Consider the following 14,026-nt stretch of genomic DNA (forward strand, 5'->3'; position numbering starts at 1 on the left):
GCTTTCTAAACTGTGTCACTTTGGATTAAACCATATGGTAAAGAAATGTCATTTATAATTTGTTGTTAAATGTAATTTGCGTTTAAATGGATGAGGAAAATACAATGCATTCATTGAACAGGTCTGGAAGTTGGTGTTTGGAAAATGGGAGGCGGCAGCAGTACTGAACTTGTGGTGGAACAGGAGAGGAGACCAGAGCTCCTTAAAGACCCATGGAGGAATATTGAGTGGAACCCTAGGTATGAAGCCCGTTTTTGTTCAATATAATCAACTGATTTGTTTTTTTACTAGTATCACATAATTTTATGCATGAGTCTGACTTGCTTGTGCGAACGCTGGTGCAAACTGATTGCCGCTGCTCGCCGGTAAATTCTAACCTTTGATTTCTAATTCTAACTCTGGTAATTTGTTTTATGTGCATTTGGTCTCGACTGGAAGAGTTATTTTTCTGCTTTTACTGATCTTACTTTTTTGCAAGACCGATGTTTTAGCCCACCTGTTCTGTTTGGGCTATTGAGTCTTCCCTGGATCCAGATCTGCCCACTGGACATTTAAGTTGTCCGAGTTCTCGCCCACAATGTGGATCAGTTGCATTTTTACCTGGTTTGTGTTTATCTGGACTCCACTGTTGCTTGTTTTCCAAGCTGCGACGGGTCTGCTCCAGTATTCAGCAGCTGAGTTCCTCCAACTGCGTTTCCACCTGTCTGAGCATTTGCTGACTATACTGCAGCTTTATCCGGACATCGCTTTCTGCCCTCGCCGGAAATACATTCACTGTGGGTCCAGACTGACACCTCGAAAACAATAAACTCCATCTAATCCAGCTCCCATCATCCTCCACATAACTCCAGCAGGACTGTCGACCACAGTGTGCTAGCAAGCCAAGCTCAGTCGACTAACACTTCTACTCTACGTGAAACTTCAACTGTCAACTTCGGTCTGTTAAACATCCGCTCACTTAAGAGCAAGGGACATCTCATCCAGTAGCTCGTGATCGACAGTCAGTTGTGTCTAACTGAAACATGGCAACTGCCTGATGACTTTTCTCAGCTTAATGAATCTACTCCTGCGGGGTTTGCTTACATCTCTAAACCCCGTCGCTCCGGCCGTGGAGGAGGTCTCGCGATAATTTACCATGAGAAATGGAGTCTCGCCGGTGTCTGTTCAGGCATTCGGCTCTTTTGAATCCACTGTATGCCAAGTGTCTGGACCTACTCCTACCATCACTGCAACTGTTTACCATCCCCCTAAATCAAATGCTGACTTTTTAAATGACTTTGATATTTTTTTAACTCACTTATCTACATTAACATCAAATATAATAATTGTGGGGGGTTTTAATATACATATGGACAATAATAATAACCCTTTTACAAGATTCAATTAATCCATTCAATTTTATTTATATAGCGCTTTTAACAACAGTCATTGTCACGAAGCACTTAACTTAGTACTACATTTAACCGGCCAGAACCCCACCAAGCAAACCTGAGACGACAGTGGCAAGGAAAAACTCCCGCTAGCAGGAAGAAACCTTGAGAGGAACCTAGGCTCGGAAGGAGACCCCATCCTCCTCTGGGCCACCGGGGAGCATGGAACTGCATTTATACTGAGATTCATTAGAGTTCATATAGTTATGAAGTCCCAGTTGGTTTCATGTTGTTCTCTCCAGGAGTACAGGTGCGGGTTCACACGGTGTAGAGTCGGCTCAGTATCAGCTCAGAAAAAGAGAAGATGGAGAAGAGTTATTGCCCTACACCTAACCTAACCTCCGGCAGGACTAGAGTAACTATGGCAGCCTGGCTAAAAGAGAGACCTGGCAGGAAGCACAGACATGAGGCTTTCCAGGGGTTTTGGCATCAAGCCAACCGACCGTCCACAGCTTAAGTGATCAGCGAGAGTGGCAGGACGACAGCACCAATCCCCCCTTTCACCTTTAATATCAAATGACTATGAATCTCCAGATTTCCCTTCACCTTAGAAAAGGGGATTTAACTATCCAAATGACTGGCTAAAGAGGTACGTCTTAAGCCTTGACTTAAATGCAGAGATTGTGTCTGAGTTCCGAACACTAATAGGAAGTTTATCCCATAGCTGTGGTGCTTTATGAGCAAATGCTCTTCCCCCAAAAGTAAAGTTCTTTATTCTGGGTATGGATAGACGACCTGCATCTTGTGATCTAAACGTACGATTCGGAATGTAGTTGCAAACGAGGTCACTCACATACAGCAGTGCAAGACCATTTAAAGCTAGGTTAAGAGCAGTATTTTGTAATTAACACGAAATCTAACTGGCAGCCAGTGCAGTGAAGACGAAATTTTTTAGTTTTGGTGAGGACTCTGGTTGCTGCATTCTGGACTAGCTGGAGACCTCTTTGGACAGCCGGAGAATAAGACATTATAGTAATCGAGCCTGGAGGTAATAAACACATGAACCAATTTCTCTGCATCTTGAAAGGAGAGCGTGTTTCTTAACTTGGCAATATTACGCAGGTGAACGTAGGCAGTACGGCTAATGTTAGAAGCATGTGCATCAAACAAAAGATCAGAATGTAGAATAACACCAAGGTTTTTAACAACAGTACTTGGTGTAATAGGTAGTCCCTCCAGATTGACTGTGATGTCCGATAGTTTACTTCTGGTGGCTTTAGTGCCAGTAAGAAGAACCTCAGTCTTGTCTAGGTTCAGCTGGAGGAAGTTGTCTGACATCCACTTTTTGATATGCATTAAACGTTCTTCCATTCTCTGAAGTTGCTATCTATCTATCTTCTGGTTTGGCCGATATATATAATTGTATATCATCTGCAAAGCAATGAAAGCTAATTCCATGCTTACGAATAACTAAGCCTAAGGGTAACATATAGTGAAAATAGTAGGGGAGTTAGAACTGAACCTTGTGACACTCCGTATCTGACCTTGACATGTTCTGAGGAATCACTATTTAGGTTCACATACTGATAGTGATCTGACAGGTAAGATTTAAACCAAGAGGGTGTCACTCCCCTTATGCCTACAGTATGTTCAAGCCTATGTAGGAGAATGGCATGGTCTATAGTATCAAAAGCAGCACTAAGGTCAAACAGCACTAGGAGCGAGGCACAGCCTTGGTCAGCATACAGGAGAAGGTCATTTACTACCTTCAGTAGAGCAGTCTCTGTGCTATGATGAGCTCTAAACCCAGACTGAAATCTCTCATAAATCTGGTTCTCCTGCAGAAATGATGTTAGTTGACTAACTACAACTCACTCTATTATTTTAGAGATAAATGGTAGATTAGAGATTGTTCTATAGTTTATCATTTCCAAGGGATCCAAGTTTGGTTTCTTCAATAGAGGTTTAATTACTGCTAGTTTAAGAGATTTTGTTAGATGGCCGATGTTGATTGAGGAGTTAACTATTGCTAGTAGCGGTTCAATCAATACGGGAAGCATCTCTTTGAATAATTTTGTTGGAACTGGGTCTAGCAAACAAGTAGATGAAGATAAAATTAAGGACATCAGTTCTGACTGGTTAACCCTGGTAAATGCTTCAAATAGGATGGTTGCAGCATTAGCACATGCCGTGTAAGAGGCCAGAGAATGAAGTTATCGGAGTATTCAACATGTTCTGTCTAATTGAGCATATTCTTTGGTCAAGAAATTTCATAAAGTCGTCACTGGAAAATAACGCGGGCACACTTTGAGTAGTAGTCTGGTTATTAGTCAGCTTGGACACCATAGAAAATAGGAATCTAGGATTATTTTTGTTTATTTCAATTAGCTGTGATAGATATTCTGATTTAGCGGCACTAAGAGCCTTTTTGTAGCTACCCAAAGTCTCCTTCCATGCTAGTTCCAGCACCAATAGTTCAATATGACGCCACTTACGTTCTAATTTCCGTATCTCCTATTTTAAAGTGCCCAAGTGGTCATTATACCAAGGAGCAGTTTTATTTACTCTGGTCTTTTTTATTTTTAACGGAGCAATTTTCTCTAGGGTGGAATTAAGCGTAGATGCTAAATACTCCATAATGCTATCAAGTTCAGCAGGACTCAACATTAGTTTGGTTGAAAACGATAGCTCAGGGAGATTATCGATAAAGTTACTCGCTGTATTTGACGTGATTGTACATTTGGTATAGAAGCGAGTCAGGGGGCTAATATTTTGAGGAAGGTAAATATTGAACGTAATAAGATGATGGTCAGAGATAATACTGGACTGAGGCAGTAGAGTCACATTATCTATATCAAGACCAAACGATAGGATTAAATCCAGGGTATGACCGCAGTTATGAGTAGGCCCAATTGCATTAGGTTTTACCCATGTCTCTATTAGACAGAGAATGTTTAGGACGTGGTCAAAAATGATTTCTTTTAGAATAAGTGCCTTAGTAGTTAATGATCTAATATTTTGTAATCCTATTTTTAGCTTAGTGGTGCAGGTGGTCTGCATTAGCTGCTCTAATTTCATACAAATTCAATTTGAAAAGGACGTTTTTGCAGTCTACCTGAACTATTTTTAGTTCAGGGCACAGACACAATGTCAATACGGTGGGACCTAGGTGACAACTCAAGACAACTCGCAGGCAGCCAGTTTAGGCTTTCTGCTTGCGGCCTGGCCTTAGCTCCGGTTTGTCAAAGGCTGCCTAAACCTGTACCTGCATATAGGCTAACTGCTAAGTTCATTGAAATACGGGCAGCACCCTCCCACGAGGGGTGGATACCGTCCCGGCTCAAAAGACCGGGCTTCCCCTCGAAAGTGGACCAGTTATCTAGAAAACCTATGCTACTTTCAGAGCACCACCTTGACAGCCAGCAGTTCAGCGACCAAAGCCTGCTGTAGGTCTCAGCGCCATGTCTAGCTGGGAGGGGGGCAGAGATGATTACTGCCTGGGACATTGTCTTGGCTAGCTCACACACCTCTTTAAAATTACTTTTCGTAACCTCAGACTGTCTGAGCCTGACATCATTGGCACCGACGTGGACAACTATCTTGGAATATCTACGTCTATTTCTGGTCAGCACCTTAAGATTGGCCCTAATGTCCGGCGCTCTGGCTCCCGGTAAACAATTTACCTCGACTGCTGGTGCCGCTAGCGGTCTATGGCCGCTATTTTCATGTGTCGTACTTCCAACAGGCGTCTCAGTGGGTGTTTCACTGAGCGGGGAAAACCTGTTCGACACCCTGGAGATGGAAGGTGGTGCTCGGGGGTAGCCTTCGCCGAAGCTCGGGCTCTCCGACTATGTCGCCGAGTCGTCACCCACCCGCCCAGCTGCATGGGCTCTAATGCCGGAGTGCGGACCATGCTATCTAACTCTAATACTGAAGCCCCCAGACTCCCTGACTGCGAACCTGCAGCTAGCTGGCTACCTGGCGACTGTGCTAACGTCTGGAGGCGCGACTCTAGCTCTATAACTCTTTCCATCAGGGCTTCTACTGCCTTGCACTTCTTGCAGATAAAGTTATCACTGTTTAAGCTATCATTGCTGATGGACAAACTAAGGCTAAACATTCTACATTCGCTACAAAATACAACATCACCACTAGCCATCTTAGAATAAAATCTCACTTACGCTATTTCTTGTTGCGCAGTTTCGCTGAAGAGCTGGTTCTTGCGATAATGGGGGGATGAGGATGAGCTGCTGTAAAGTCCGCGCATCCGGGTTAAAGGAGCATAATAAGCTTGATAATCTTGCGTGGAAAGTTTAAAAGTCTAATCGGTTGTCAGTCTCTCCAAGTTAGAAGTTCGAGTAAAAAAATACATATAAATGCAATTTAGGCATCGAAAGACAAAAAGTTTGGAACACCAACCAGTGTAGCGAGTGGCGCACAGACACTACTGAGGAGCAGGAAGACAAGAGACTTTACATCTTGTCTTGAGAGTTCTGGACTTCAGCAGTACACTGATATTCCGACTCACTCTAAAGGGCATATTTTGGATTAATTTGCTGCTCTGCTGTTAGCCCCTCTGATTGTACAGCAGTTGAACTCCCTATAACTGATCATTTCCTCCTCTCATTTAAAGTTGAACTCACATTTTCCGTTCATAAGTTCCCTCGTTTCATTTCCTTTCACAATATTAAAAGTATCAATTTAGATTTACTTTTTTCTAGCATTAACTCCCTTATGGACATTCCCAATATATCCACCCCAGAAGAGTTAGTTTCCTATTATAACTCTGGGCTTCATGACATTCTTAACTCTGGTGCCCCATTAAAAACCAGATCTGTCTCTTTTTGTATTTCTGCCCCCTGGTTTACATCTGAATTTCGGCTTTTGAAAGCCAAAGGTCGCCAACTAGAGAGGCTTTACAGAAAGACTGGACTCACTGTTCACAAAGAGATGTTCAAAGACCATATATCATACTACAGGGATTCAAATGCTTAAACCAAATCCAACTATTATTCCCATATAATTTCATCCGATAAGGGTAATACTAAGGCATTGTTTTCGATACACAACAATATTATCCAACCCCCAGATTTTCTACCATCCCATCTTTATTCAGCTAATCGCTGTAATTCCCTTATGTCCTTCTTTAATGAAAAATACAGAGGATCCATTGGGACCTTGGATCAACCTCATTTGAACTCATTTGAGCTCCACTCCCCTACTCTGACATTTTCATCCTTTCAGCTTCCCACCCTTTCAGAAATTTCAAGTCACCCACCTGTCAGTTAGACCCTCTGCCCTCAGATTTGGTTAAGGCCTGTCTCCCTTCTCTGGTTCCCCTCATTTCGTCTCTCATTTACTCTTCTCTCACCACTGGAACTGTTCCTCCATCGTTCAAAACTTCTGTCATAACTCCAATACTGACGACCTGGTGCTGTGCCTACTGACTTCAATAACTTCCGTCCAATTTCTAACTTACCTTTTATCTCTAAAATTCTTGAAAAAACAGTAGCTATTCAACTTCATTCCCACTTACCTCACAATAATTTGTATGAACAGTTCCAGTCTGGTTTTCGCCGTCTTCATAGCACAGAAATCACACTTATAAAAATCACTAACGACCTACTTATGGCTGCTGACTCTGGTTTACTAACTATTCTCATTCTTCTTGACCTGAGTGCAGCCTTTGATACTATTTGTCACAACACCCTTGTAAATAGATTATCTTCCATTGGTATCAGAAACACTCCATTACACTGGATCAAATCTTACCTCTCTGGCCGCACTCAGTTCATTCAGCTCAAATCTCACATCTCAGCCCTCCACTGTCACTTCAGGTGTGTCCCAGGGCTCTGTCCTGGGGCCCCTCCTCTTCATTATCTACCTCCTTCCCCTAGGCAAAATCTTTCACATCTCAGCCCTCCACTGTCACTTCAGGTGTGCCCCAGGGCTCTGTCCTGGGGCCCCTCCTCTTCATTATCTACCTCCTTCCCCTAGGCAAAATCTTTCACAAGTACAATATCAATTTCCACTGTTATGCAGATGACACCCAGCTCTACTTCAGTAGCAAACCCAACTCTTCCATTTTGCCTTCCTCCCTCATTGATTGTTTAGCAGAAATTAAGTCCTGGTTCTCTTTAAACTTTCTCAAATTAAATAAATTGGGTGTCATCCTCTACAGTACCTTACCCTTCCAGTTTCACATCAATAACATCACTCATATTTCCTTCATATTTCCACCTACGTAATATTAATCATCTACGTCCTTCCCTTACTCCACATACCACTGATATTCTTGTTAACAGTCTTGTTACCACTCGCTTAGATTACTGCAGCTCTCTCCTCTTTGGTCTCTCTAAGAAATCCCTTCATAAGCTTCAATTGGTTCAGCTGCCCGTTTTATCACCCGAACCTCCTCCATCCACCTCATCCCTCCCGTTCTGCAGCAGCTTCACTGGCTGCCAGTTGAGTTCCGTATTAACTTTAAGATCTTGCTGTTAACATTTAAGGCCATCCACAACCTTGCCCTTCCATATCTGTCCGACCTCCTACAAATTGCCACTCCCCCTCGCACCCTCAGATCCTCATCCTCCATCCATTTCACTGTCCCCCTCGCCCGTCTTCCCACCATGGGGAGCAGAGCTTTCAGTCGCTCAGCTCCTCGGCTCTGGAACTCATTACCATCAGAGCTCAGATACACTGACTCACTTCCACTCTTCAAATCGAAACTTAAAACCCATCTGTTCAAGCTGGCTTTCTCTCTGTGAATTCAGTTGCTTTGTCTAATTTAACCTATATTTTATATTCTTGTATTTTTTGTATTTTATGGTTTTATGATTTATATTGTTCTTTTGCATTCACTGTACAGTGTCCTTGAGTGTCCAGAAAGGCATCTATAAATAAAATGTGTTATTATTATTATTATTATTGTCATGACCTGCTCGTCGGCTCCTCATGTGTGCCACGCCCCCTGCTTACCCACGTGTTCTTTCCCGATCGTACCCAGCTGTGTCGGATTATTTTCAATCAGTCCTGTGTATTTCAGTCCGTGTCTTACCTGAATCCTTTGTCTGTCATTGATGTCAGTCGATGTTTGTGCCCTCGTCCCTGAGATTAAATCTCTCGTTTGCCCTGATTCTCGCCTGTCTGCCTGCTTCTTACCCGCCTGCCCGCACGATCGCCGCTCTGCCCGCGATCGATCGTGACAATTATTATTATTATTATTATTATTGTTATTATATACCTGTGTTTTTTAAATATTCATGAATAATATACTGTAAACCTTCTGCTATCAAACACACCCAGACACACATACAGCCTGCATATGGTGGTGTGTGGCACTGCAGGTTAGGTCTCTGCACCCATGATAAGACGTTCACTAGTTGTAATCCCATGGCTGGTAGTGATTTCACCAGTGGGCCCATGAGTATGGCTATTATTGTAGCAAAATTATTTGCAAATGTGTGTGGAGAGTTGTGTGACTGTATCTCAATCAGTGTGTGTATCATCAGATTTGTAAATGTAAAAGAATCTGTAAATGCATACTGAGATTTACAAAAGTGTATAAGAATCTGTAAATGTGTATTCAGAACATTTGTGTGTGTAATGAGATTTGTAAATGTGCAAAAAAATCTTAATGAGATTTACAAGTTCTGGAAGCATATTACATTATTCTGGGAAAATGAATTGGAGTATTTTTCCAAAATAAGGACATAAGAACCCTGTTTTTATAAGTAAAATTTTCAGTTTTTCTGAAATAATGAGATCATCCTGTTTTTCTGAGTAATATTTTCTGTTTTGAAACCGATCACTTGAAACGGTACGGCATACTTCATGGATATAAGCTGATGCATCAAAAAAGCATTCAGGTTTATGATTCCACATGCCATAAAAAGTTTGGACCTATATTCTAATACAAACATCTCTGAAGATGATTCCGGCAACAGAGTTGCGTTCCATGAGGATCCAGTAGGCCTATTTGCAGCAATTGTCTTGAGTCACAACAAAGCCGGCCTGAATGCATTTTATATTTCCGTGCAGCATGTCATACTGTTTCAACTGATCCAGGATAAACACTCCATGGTTTAAATAAATAATCAAGCAAGTATTATTCGTTATGGCTTATTGGTGTTAACCTACAAATGCCACTTGGAATGTTGTATAAAAGCAATATCATACTCAAAGTTGTGTTAGTACTACATTATATGACGGCTCGGCCGCATGACCGAATCACAGAGATGATATATTGGAGTACAGCCACATTCCTTCTCATATGTTATTGCTTAACGGTTTTTAGATACCCCTGTAAAGCGGAGTGATACATCTGATATGAAATGTCCAAGTGTGGTTATACTTTAACAGCACTCATAAAAAACATTTTGTCCAATCAGATTTCTTGGTCGAAACTAACTGTTGTATATTAGATATAGGACTATTTGTGTTTCTTATAAATTTTGACTAATTCCCATTTCCATTCCTATAGCACAAGAAAGGACCTCATGAAATACATACAGGATTACAAGCCCCTTATCGATTCAGTGCCTCAGGCTCGGATTCTTCTCATTGGTCAGATTACAGCTGGAAAATCAAGCTTCTTCAACTCCATCAACTCAATCTTCCGTGGCAACATAACAAGCCAAGCTGACGTAGGATTTGTAGGAACAAGCCTGACCTTGAAGGTAATGTGATTATGCAAGTCTTCATTTCACATGAAAGACTACCTTATACAGCTGTCCACCATTCTGGTTCAGTGTTTGTTCCACATCTGCTATGTTTATTTGCAGTTTGTTACTCGTTGCTCTTTGTTGCCCTCATTTAGGACAGTACTGAATCCCTTGTATGAAATTTAGTTTGAGCCCATTGTCACAAAAATTTTACCCGGAGACATAGTTCTGAAGTGATGGGAAATTATTTCTTCTTGCAAAAAGGAAGCAGAGTGATACACAAGGGATGATCACAGACAGCTTCAATGAAAAGGAGGTGCAATGTTCTAATTTATACAATGGGACAAGCTATATATAAGTGGTCTACTCTCCATAAATATTCCAGTCATTGCACTCTTCTTTGCTAAGTTCAATTCTTTGTGTTGTACACCAGGGCAAAAGACTTGGGGAGCAGGTGGGGGGAGGGGCAAAGAAAAGGTGGTTGACTAATAGAAATGGAACTGGCAAACAGGATCACAGGGGAAGAAACAGGGAGGTGTGGATATGGACAACAGGCAAACAACGTTAATGATGGAACTGGGGACCACAAGACTGGGAAGCACTTAAATACTGAGTTAATGAGGGCCCAGACAAGAGGCAGTTGGGAATTGCTAACCTGAGGGCAAGAACAGGAGGTGAAAAACGAGCAGCAGTTGTGGTTTATTAGAGCAATGGCAGGGAGGAAACTGGAGGATCAGGCAGACATCATGGGCAGGGAAGGACTGTACCCCACCCCTCCCCAGAATCTGGATGGGACAGGACAAACACTGACAGGGGCACAGACCAGGCAGGGACCAGGCCAGGAATGGACTGAAAATGACCAAGGAGACCCAGGAAAAGAGATGGGGGCAAATAAAACAGGTCACACCTGGACAGGACAGATTTTGCTACAGAGGGGCAGAACCCATGGACAAAACAGGACTGGACAGGAACACACCACCCTAGGGCTTTGACCGTGGAGCCTAACACCAGGATAGACATACAAAGTCCCCAGATACAAGGACAAGACCAGGAACACAGGACCAGACACCATTAGGAACACAGAGCAGACAAAAAGGACCACAAGGGACACAGATTAGGGAAGAACACAGTTGGGAAGGGGCAACAGGGCAAAAGCAGGGCAGAGCAGAAGGGGCTTGGCAGGGGATCATCCAGACCCTGTGATGTGGGGGGCAGACTAAAGGACGCAGAGCCTCCTGGGGTTGGAGAACTTGTGGGACCAGGTGGCACTGAGGGGTCAGAGTGGCTAGGTGGCACCAAGAAGACAGCAGGGCCAGGGTCAGATGGTGCTGCAGAGACAGTGGAACCAGACCGGGGGGCACTTAGGAGACAGGATAGGAACAGGAGGATAAGGAACCTGCAGGGTGAGAGATGGAGGGACAGGAGGGCATTGAGGAGCTTGAAGGGCATGACGACTGGGACAGCTGAAGATGAGCAGGACAGGATGGAGGGAACCTGGAGGCCTAGACACAGGCAGAACGGAACCAGGACGTCCAGATATGGGCAGAACAGAACAGCTCTCACTGGCCTGGCAGCTGAGAGTGAAGCTATATCCAACAGGACACCATGCAGTGAGCGGGGTAGAACCAGGCCTTCCAGAAATGGGCAAGGCAGATGACCTGGCATGTTGGGAGCATGGGCAAAGTGGCGCCCTTGGAGCTGGGAGCAGCAGAAACCTCATCTTTGGTGGCCACTGTGGGTGCAAGGTGGGCAGCCCTCTCGGGGCTGGAAGCCTTGGGCCAGGCGCTAACAGAGTGATGAAGGCCTCTCCTGGGCTGGGGGCTAGTGGAGCGACAAAGGCCTCTCCTGCATCTAGTGCAGTAGCAACTTCTCCTGGCCCAGGCATGGTGCAGGCCTCTCCTGGGCTAGGGGCTAGTGGAGCGACAAAGGCCTCTCCTGCATCTAGTGCAGTAGCAACTTCTCCTGGCCCAGGAATGGTGCAGGCCTCTCCTGGGTTGGGAGCTTAGGGTGCTCCCCAGTAAGGATCATTACATGTACATCTGTATATTCTATTTATTGTTATTTATTGCCACTCAACTCCTTATTCTTCTATACCACGGCATTTTTGCACAGCATTTTTGCACAAATAACCCTCGCTGCTACCATACAGTAACTCAAATACTGTATCCAGACTGATACCACCATTAATTCGGCGCTTATGATGTTGCTCGGTCTTTGTCCTACTCTGTGTTGCATCATTGTCCTGGAGGAACGGTAACTCATTTCTCTATATACTGTGTGTATGGCTGAAATGACAATAAAACCTACTTGACTTGACTACTTGACTTGATCCGCAAGGAGGCCAAGCCAGGTACAAAGCAGCAGCGTGTCCAAGCAATAGAGTTATTATGGGAGAGGAGAGTGACCCAAGATATGTGTAACAGACTAATTACAGGCCTAAACAAAGTAATAAGATTGATTGTGGAGAATAAAGGTGGACAGAGTGGAAAATGACACATTCCTTAGTGTGTTCTGTCTGACTAACAGTCTGAAAGGCTGCTGATGGCTGCATATTCACGGGGTGGGGATGTGGGGCAGTCACAATGACGTGTGAATGTGTCATTAACTTCTCTGCTTGGCCACAATGAAAAGAGATATGTTTGCAGGGGATCAAGGTGAGGTTAACCTAAGAACACTGAACCAATGGTCAAGCAGGGTGGTGGTAGCATCATGCTGTTTTGCTGACAGCACTTTACATCACTACATTGCACATAGAGGATTGAATGATGAAGTAGCACTGGATAGATAGATTGGGAATTAGATAGATAGAGGAACATAAAAGAAACATAGCATAATAAGTATTTACTGTAACCCTATGGTGTCTGAGGCCTCTCACCCTCTTTCAAAGTAGTCTGACATGCCTTGACATTTTACAGTTTTTCTGAATTGCTAAAACACATTTCCTAAAATCTCCTCTCCTTTAATTAAACCACTAAGCACAAACCCTAAAATTCAAGCTAAACTCACAAAAAAATGAAAACGCTACCAGTCAAAACTGTTGTTAGCATGTAAATTAGAAACCGCAAGACTATTGTCACGATCGCCGTAGAAAGAGGGTGATCGTTCGGGCAGGCGAGCGGGCAAGAAGCAGGCAGGCAAGCGGAAGACGGGGAAACGGGGATTTATTGGAGAAACTAGAGGCAGGAAACATCAGACGTAACATCAATGACGGACAAGAAACTAAGGCAAGACATGGACTGAAATAGACAGGACTGGGCGAAAATAATCAGACACAGCTGGGCTAGATCGGGGAAGCACACGTGGATAATGTTGGAGTTAGACTCCACCGAGTCCGTTGATGAGGAAAAGATGCACTCTGGAGGCGAAAGATGGTTGTAAGTCAGCTCTCTTTATTCCAAGCACAGATCGCGATCCGGGAGCCAAACTCAGATGCACAAACAGTACATACCGAAGGAAGCTCTCTCTCTATGGTCTGTGTCTGGTTTTTATAACCCTTTCAGGGCGTCTGCTAAACCTTTCCAGTTGCGTGACATACAACTCTTGTTTTGACCATGCTGTGCGTTAGTACCCACCCCCTTTTCCTTTTATCCTATCCTGTTATGTTGCAGAGTTGCAGCGTCAGCGACCCTCAGCGACCCCCTCCATTGTTAGGCCCCGCAGCCAAGCCGGTCAAGCATAAGCATAATGTCACCATGACCCTGATAATGCACCTTCTGCTTTCCTAATTTCACTTGCATTATGAGAAGGGCCGCAGCCCCCCTTTACTTCCTGCCTGTGTTCCAGTTTGTTCCCATTTCTTAGTGTGACAAAGTTTAGCACGAAGCCTAACCCCCCCTCAATAATCAGGGGGCGTGGCACACACGAGGATATGAGCCGGGCGTGACAACTACAGTATATTTGTATACTGTACAGTTATGACTGACACTAATATATAACGTTTGCCGTACAAAGTACTCCAGAAAAGTTACTGTAAAGGACAAAGCCAAAATGTAA

The 14,026-nt window shown here is 43.7% G+C and overlaps 1 protein-coding gene across 2 annotated transcripts in view; it reads left to right on the forward strand.

The window, feature by feature from the left end:
- Positions 1-14,026, forward strand: part of LOC125722763 (uncharacterized) — a 38,239-nt gene that overhangs the window by 10,824 nt on the left and 13,389 nt on the right. For both annotated transcript variants that reach the window (XM_048998962.1, XM_048998963.1), the window contains exons 2-3: positions 122-239; positions 9,853-10,048. In XM_048998962.1, the coding sequence (XP_048854919.1) occupies positions 122-239; positions 9,853-10,048 (314 nt within the window). The remainder of the gene's footprint in view (positions 1-121; positions 240-9,852; positions 10,049-14,026) is intronic.

The sequence above is a fragment of the Brienomyrus brachyistius genome, unplaced genomic scaffold (assembly GCF_023856365.1).
Source record: "Brienomyrus brachyistius isolate T26 unplaced genomic scaffold, BBRACH_0.4 scaffold42, whole genome shotgun sequence".
NCBI classification, from domain to species: domain Eukaryota; kingdom Metazoa; phylum Chordata; class Actinopteri; order Osteoglossiformes; family Mormyridae; genus Brienomyrus; species Brienomyrus brachyistius.